Genomic DNA, 7,390 nt, shown 5'->3' with positions numbered 1-7,390 from the left:
GAAAATATCAGCGTTTCGTGTTCGTTTTGACTTCGTGTGGACGGGGCCTAATTCTCTGTCAGTCTCTTTCAGCTCTCTTTGGCATGCAACAGGTTATTCAATATAGGGTTGGTTGTTTCCCATCATATTGAATTCAGTTCAATTCAAAAATACTTTTTTTAATTCTATAGGGAAGTTAAATATGTGTAGTCGTAAACATTTAATCTCTCTTTGTATGAATTAGCATTGGTCTCCATTGTATACTGCTGTAAAGCTATGTGGACTCCCCACGTTACATCACTTCTGCTGCCTGTTTTTACATACAGAAATACAACTTTCTCCCAAAAACAACCCAAAAAGGCTAAATAGTACATCTTGATTCAAAAACCAATCCCTCACATATTTTGCATAAACCAATAAAAGTCAGGCTCTAACCTGCAATCTGTTCTTTAAAGAATACCTTTATTTAAACAAAGGGGACATAAAATGCACACCGCACTTTTCAGATTTTGATTTTCACTTTATGTTGGTTTGTCACATAAAAGACAATGACCTTTATGATTCTAAAGTAACAAAATATTGCTAAAAATAAAATCATGGAACCATGGGTTATGAATGCTCTGGCATGCTACTGCACTGTACTGGCAGCAGCATGTAATTAATATGTTGCTGTCTTTCTGCACATCTCTGATGTTGCTGCTACTTTCTAATTGCTATTAATGTAAACATGTCCATAGCTGTATATTGTCTTTTATGCTCCAAGTCCACAGCATTAATATTGTTAAAATACTTTACAGTACAGTGTTTTATTTATTTTTGACTCTTCACTATTATGTTATTCTTTTCTGAGTGCACATCTATGAAAACATTTTTTCTATAATCTTTTTGCTGCTGTAAACACCAGAATTTCCCCATTGTGGTACAATAAAGGGATTTTCTATTCCACTGCATCTAGCATTCATTAGAAGCTGGATTATTATAACCTAGAGTAGGTTAAAGGCTTAAGGTGTGCTGTTCTTCTATTCTTACTACACTCAGTATGAGGCGGCTGCTTCATGCTCACCAAAAGGAGCTGTGCTGGGCTGTGAGTCACGCTCCTCCAGGCTTTTCCCATCTGGAGTCCGAGCAGAGCTAAAGAACAGGGTGTAACTGCCTCATCATTCTCAATCTCTGTACATCTGAGAGAAGGAGACAAAATATTGTGAGCCGAGCTGCGCACAACACCAGTTACATCATCAGCCCTAATAAGTATAGACCAGACGAAAGCAGACATTGCACATGCTTCAACAAGCCCTCACCTTTTTAAAATCTTCTCCGTCACAGACTCCACTCCATCCCAACGCGATGCATTGAAGGCAGCGAGGACGCTCTGTGGAAGGATGTGGCCTTTTTGAGCCAGAACGGCTAAGTTGAACATTCCCTGTGAGTCAACGTGAAAACAGAATGAGGTGTTTTTCACTCTGAAAGTCTCCAAATAATGACAGCATGTAATGCTGTTTGTTGTTTTTTATTGCGCCAGGACTTAGCCTGTGGAAGTTTAATTAAGTTTATCATAGGGTGATGAGATTATGGCTCAAGTAAATCTGTCACCTGAGGGCTGCGTGCCAGAGCCGCTCTGCTATACATTGATACGGCCTGCTCAGCCAAGGATAATGAGTTTCCGTGCGCGCTGGAGGAATGGTAGTAGTAGTCTCCTATTTTCAGCAGGGCTATAAAGAAGACACATATTTGCTGTTCAGTGACCAGACTGGCAGGAAAAGAGAGGGAGAGGTTAAAGCAAAATGAAATGAGATGAACTCACTGGACGGATGAGGATCAGAGTTTAATATAGAGTGGTTTTGATATCTCCACAGACAGTCATAACCGAAGCCCAGCTCCTTGGTGGGAGAGAGCAAAGCAATAACGAGGGTACGTTATCAACCGCTAATAATTTCCCTCTGGGATAGTTCTCTTCATTTAGTGTGTGACTGGAATTATGAGCGATTTGTCCATTAGCTACAATAACAACTCCAATTATGATACATTAACTGTAGAACTGAGCTGGAATCAGATTAGAGGACGAGGGTTCGAGCTTCAGGGATACACATGGAAGGGTTAGGAGCAGAAAAAGGGGAAGGGTGTACCTCACACAAGTGAGCGACGTTACTCTGGGCTAAACCGAGGCCGGTTTCAGCAGCCAAAATGTACTTAAGAAGTGCTTTCTCCCTGCGGGCAGAACCACAACACAAAGGAAGGAGAGCAGATCAGAGGGAAGGATTGAATGAACATGAGTGAAATGAAACTGAAATTAATTTTCCTACCGAGCTCCCTTGAGGTGGGCCTGAAGAGCCTCCCTGATCATAAATCCAAGGTGGCCGTTCTGTTTGCAGGCCTTTTGTTGCAATCTGTGTAGTGAGTTGTATGAAATATGATTTATAATGCAGTGCAAAGGATTTATACCTCCTGAACTTTTCCACTTTTTGTCATTTCATTTCCTCGTACCAACAAACTCCAATGTGTTTCATTGAGCTTTTATTTGACAGACAAACACAAAGCAGTGTATGATTCTGAGAAGAAAAACAACACATTTTGTTCAGGTAAAAAAAATGAACTATGAATAAGATTTGTTTCCCCGTCAGTCAATATTTTGTATAACCAGCTTTCGCTTCAAGCACAACAGTGATTCTTGTGGGGTGCGTCTCAATCAGCGCTAGACATTGATGTTTTGACAATTCATCTAGGCAAAATACATCTTTTTGCACTGTCAGAGGCTGGCGAGAGAAAATATATATATATTCATTTCAGATAGATCATTTTTTGTTAGATACCCTTTAAAATGTCACATACTTTTACAAAATCTGGGCCAGATTAGATGAGGAGTATCTATGCACAGACTGGCATTTGGATTTCAGTCTAATGCTACATTCACACCGCAAGCAGCAGAGGCAGCAGAAGCAGCTATTTTACATACACAGTGAAAAAACGATCCTGAAAGAAGTGAGAAATTCTTAAAATAAGTGTATTAAGCCTTCATTTTAGTAGGTTAATCAGATGATTTGCCAATGGAATCAGTATTTTTACTCTTCAAATAAGAAAATTAGATATTATTTACTTGAAATAAGACAATGCAATTACTTTTTTTATTATAAATATAATTGCCTTGTTCCATTGGCAAAGTGTCTCACTTACATCATCAATTCAAGAAAAATGCACTTATTTTAAGAAAAAAATGACTTTTTTTGCAGAGCAAAGTCAATGGTTGACGCACATCTTGGCGCAGCAAAAGTTGCTGCAGTGCATCTCAGCTTCTGAGTTCTGAGGCGTGCAACGCGCTTCAGAAACAGCAGCTGCTGGAGTTGGAAAGATGTAACTTTTGCGGCTCGACGCGCCTCATCAACCAATCAGAGAAGCTGATCTGGGAGCTGGCAGGGAGACAGACACAGCACTGCTGATGCAGATCACTATGATCACTCCACTGAAACAGTTTATTAACGCCTAAATTAACCTAAAATGTCGGAACCTGCCGGAAAAATCTGTTAGATTTTACAGTATTATTCTGGTGCCTGCAGTTTGGATTACGTATGTGCAAAACGCTAACATCTATTTTCAGCCACCGCAAGCAGAAAACCGTGAAGAGGCGACCGGGCCAGAGGCTGCTGTTGAAGGGGATTCCTGGTGACAGAGCACCGCCGATGTAATGGTGTCTGAGCGGCTCTGACAGCGAAATAAGATTTGAAGGCAGGATCGTAATCCAGATGAACTGACTGCACAGATGAAGATTTCAGATGGACTTTCTCACTTAAAAACATATAAAAACTACTTTTTACCCACTGATCACAGCAAATATAGCTGCCATTGTTACTGGCAACGAAAGGATAGAGTAGCTCCGCCCAATGCACATCAGACCAGCTTTTCGACCGAAAATCTATAACTAAACACTGGACAATAGAAGACGCAGAACCTAGACTCCAGGCAAGGTTGATTTTATACTTTTTCCAAAAGACTTTGGACCAAACATTAATGCATTAACTAAGTAATAGTTATTTTCCTACTTAGTTAACCTACAACAATTCTGATGTTGTTGCCAATTCAAATTTTTTTGTTCATGCATAAAGAAACTTGATTGACTTATTCCACTATTTGTCTAAAGGGATTCTGCTTGGCAATCCTATCAAGACTGCAGTTATAAATGTTGATGGTGCAACTTTTCCTGCTAAAGGTTTTCCTTCCACTCAACTTTCTTGAAAAATTATATTGTAAAAGTTACCACATTGATTGTTAGAAGACAGGCAGTAGTCTGGTAATTTTGTAGTCTATGGAGCCAAAGATCGACCTGAGGGGCTCAGGAATCTATTTCAGGTCTTTTATGTTACCAAAATAAAGAGGATGTGACACCAGGATTTTTTTCAGTAAATCTAGGATCGTTTTTTTTATCTACAGTATAATCCAAAATCGCCGAAATGACAGTAAATACACACTTTAAATATTTCCCTGTCTGTAATAAATTTAGACGACATAAGTTCCTCTTTCTAAAATCAGTGACAGCAAATATATAACTTTTTTGTGATGCAGGCCTACCTGTAGCTACAGCAGCATATAGCCCAATTCAAGCTAATCGAAGAAAATCATGGTACAAAATAAATTCAGCTTCTTAGCCGACTGTTAAAAAATGTATCCCCAGTCACTTGCATTGGGTTACTGTGGGAAGAGCGGAAAGGAAAAGACTTTCTTTTAACATGTAACTTCCAGCAGAAGCTGTCTCAGTGTCAGCCTCCATCTGCTGCCGCCAGCTGGGGGTTTGAACAGCGCTTAATGGGATGTTCAAAGCTTTGAACATTGCTTTTTTTTTATTATTCTGCCCTGCTTTATACTTCCTCACTACTTTTTCTCTGACCTCTTTGGTGTTTTTTTGGTCTTTATCAAAGAGCTTCACTAGTATTCCCGAAAACTGATCCTGGACTGAGAGGAGAGAATGAATCTTCTAATTGGACCTCTTATTGTTTGACCTCATTTTGACATCACTTATTTAGGTCTAATAAAGCATACAGGAGTGAACACTTGAACACATCAGAGTTGTCAGATTAGTTATTGTTTAAAAGGATGTTATATTTATTTCCACTAAACAGGTATGTACTGCACTTTGTTGGTCTGTCGCATTAAATCTCATCAAAAAATAATTAAAGTTTGTGATTTAATTTGATAAAATGTGGAAAAGGTTCAGGAGGAAATCATACAGTTGCAAGCCAGTGTCCTTTATACCAACAGAAAACTGTTTAACATGCTATAAACACAGAAAAAAGATCACTTTAATATGGAGCAGCAACAAAGATGCTCTTTTAGGCTCGGAGGGATTTGGTTAAACAGAATCTCTCTCTCTACCAGACCACAATGCAGTGGCAGCAGCTCTTATTTATAGATATGCAAATACTGGTTTCTGACCTTGAATTAGCCACTGTCATTAAAATTAGCAGAAATTAAGCTGCAGGCTACAGTTTACCAGCCCACAACAGTGCTTTCTATACCAAGCTAATGAAAGCCTCTTACGTCACAGCCCTCTTCACATCCTGAGCAACGCCCTCCAGGCTTCCTGTCGAAAGGTACCACGCTGCTTCCACTGATGCAGCTACGTGGCCGAAGCGAGAGGCGTTCAGAAACTGCTCAAATGCAGCACTCTGTAGATAAAAGAAATACCCTCAGCAAAGCGACTACATTTAGGGCGAGGAGCCAGTGAAAGGTCTGGAAATCAAAACCTCATTCCTCCATGGCTTGTCAGGGTTTTCCCCACTGAGATGATAAATTCCCAGGTTGAACATCCCATCATCGCTCCCATTTAAGGCTGCTTGTTCAAAGTATTTTATTGCATTTCTGTGGTCCTTCAGCACAATCCCATGGTACCAGCCCAAGCCATTCAGGGCACTGATTGAGCCCTAAAGCGGGGAAACAGACACTGGTTTTTATAGGGAGCTCCTATGGAGTAAACAAACCGATTGATCGCTGTTCCCTCACCATTGCTGCTGCTTTTTTCAGAAGCTGAAAACCTTGAGTGTAGTTTCTCTTCACTCCCAGGCCCTGAAGGAATCAGCATCAATCAGCAAATCAATAAGTGTCAAAACAGAGACGGTGCACACACAAGCGCACGCTCAGAATGCACTGTGTTCAATTCAGTCATAAAATAAGATCCTTATGATTTTGCACAACCTTCATTAGTAGGATGGAGTAGTCGTAGACTGCCGCCGGATTCTTCATTTGCATGGCACTCCTCCTGAACCACTTCACCGCGCTCGCTATGTCTTTGGAGACTCCATTTTGTCCCCAGTAAAGCATTGTTCCCAGACGTCTCTAAAGTTAATAGAGTTTTTATTAGTCAGTTCTGAACACGACTTGACCGTTGAGTGCAGAAGAGGAATTACTCTCTGCCCCTGTGTTTTTATGCATCTTTCACAGATAAACACACAGAACTAATTTGAATAATGAATCCTAAGGCAGATTTTTGCAGGGATGTGAATCAAACATACCTGGGCTTCAGGGTCTCCCCTTTCTGCTTGGAATCTTAAATACTGAAAAACATCACTGGACTCGTCAGTCAGGGTGTTTAGATCCTCCTCATTTCCTAAATAGATAAGCGGAGGTGTGTATTGCTGCAGGGAAAACAAACACAGGGATTATGATGGTAAACTTGCAAATAAAACCAAATAGTTTCTGTTACCAATAAATCCTGCCCTGTAAACACTTGAAGCTATTAGAAAAGACACAGCTCCCTCGCTGGGTGCATCATTATCACTCATTAAATGAATTCAATATCCAGTCGGTGTGAATCAGCTGCAGTTTTCAGAGGCTTTTAGCTTTTTTTTTTCCTTCTACTTATTGATATTGGATGACATTCAACATGAAGATGAATGTCATGCAGACAGATGAAGCATTTGAAGTTTTTCTTTCTATTGTTGAAGGATTTTTCAAACTACATATGAAACACCACGCAGCTTTTGTAGCCATCAACAAACGTCAGGCATAGACAAATATTTGGCTGCATAACTGACAACCCCTCTTGGCAGTACAGACCGAATTAACTTAAATGTATTGGTTTTAATCCTTAATGGAGCTAACGACCAATCAGAAGTGTTTTTGATGTGAGTTTGGGAACACTGCCCCGTCCATCTGAGATAACTGGTAAGCTTGGATCAAAGGGAATAGGTTTAATTGTTCCACAAAACTCCAGGAAACATTAGATGAGCCTTTTATAAACACGTTTGATAAAAAGTGCCATAGAGAATCCAATATTAATTTAAACAGAGGGTGCTACAGTAACCAAGATCAATCTTCCAAGATCTACCTAAATAATCAGACTGATAAGAACTAAATCAATAGAGGAATATTTAGAGAAGTTAAGGAGAGGCTTTCAAACCTACACTGAATAAAACAATCTAGAAATAAG

The 7,390-nt window shown here is 39.8% G+C and overlaps 1 protein-coding gene across 1 annotated transcript in view; it reads right to left on the bottom strand.

Moving 5' to 3' along the window:
- The window catches only part of LOC107094895 (protein sel-1 homolog 3-like), a 28,157-nt gene that overhangs the window by 5,825 nt on the left and 14,942 nt on the right, over positions 1–7,390 (bottom strand). Inside the window, exons 12-22 of the mRNA XM_015390786.1 lie at positions 6,474–6,596; positions 6,157–6,297; positions 5,965–6,027; positions 5,709–5,885; positions 5,503–5,630; positions 2,280–2,363; positions 2,103–2,184; positions 1,781–1,856; positions 1,570–1,688; positions 1,278–1,399; positions 1,043–1,157 (exon numbers count right to left, since the gene is read on the bottom strand). Of these exons, the coding sequence (XP_015246272.1) occupies positions 1,043–1,157; positions 1,278–1,399; positions 1,570–1,688; positions 1,781–1,856; positions 2,103–2,184; positions 2,280–2,363; positions 5,503–5,630; positions 5,709–5,885; positions 5,965–6,027; positions 6,157–6,297; positions 6,474–6,596 (1,230 nt within the window). The remainder of the gene's footprint in view (positions 1–1,042; positions 1,158–1,277; positions 1,400–1,569; positions 1,689–1,780; positions 1,857–2,102; positions 2,185–2,279; positions 2,364–5,502; positions 5,631–5,708; positions 5,886–5,964; positions 6,028–6,156; positions 6,298–6,473; positions 6,597–7,390) is intronic.

Source organism: Cyprinodon variegatus, unplaced genomic scaffold (assembly GCF_000732505.1).
Source record: "Cyprinodon variegatus isolate N-32 unplaced genomic scaffold, C_variegatus-1.0 Scaffold512, whole genome shotgun sequence".
In the NCBI taxonomy this organism is placed as follows: domain Eukaryota; kingdom Metazoa; phylum Chordata; class Actinopteri; order Cyprinodontiformes; family Cyprinodontidae; genus Cyprinodon; species Cyprinodon variegatus.
Note: the sequence above shows the minus strand (reverse complement) of the source record. Positions and strands in the feature narration are given on the sequence as shown.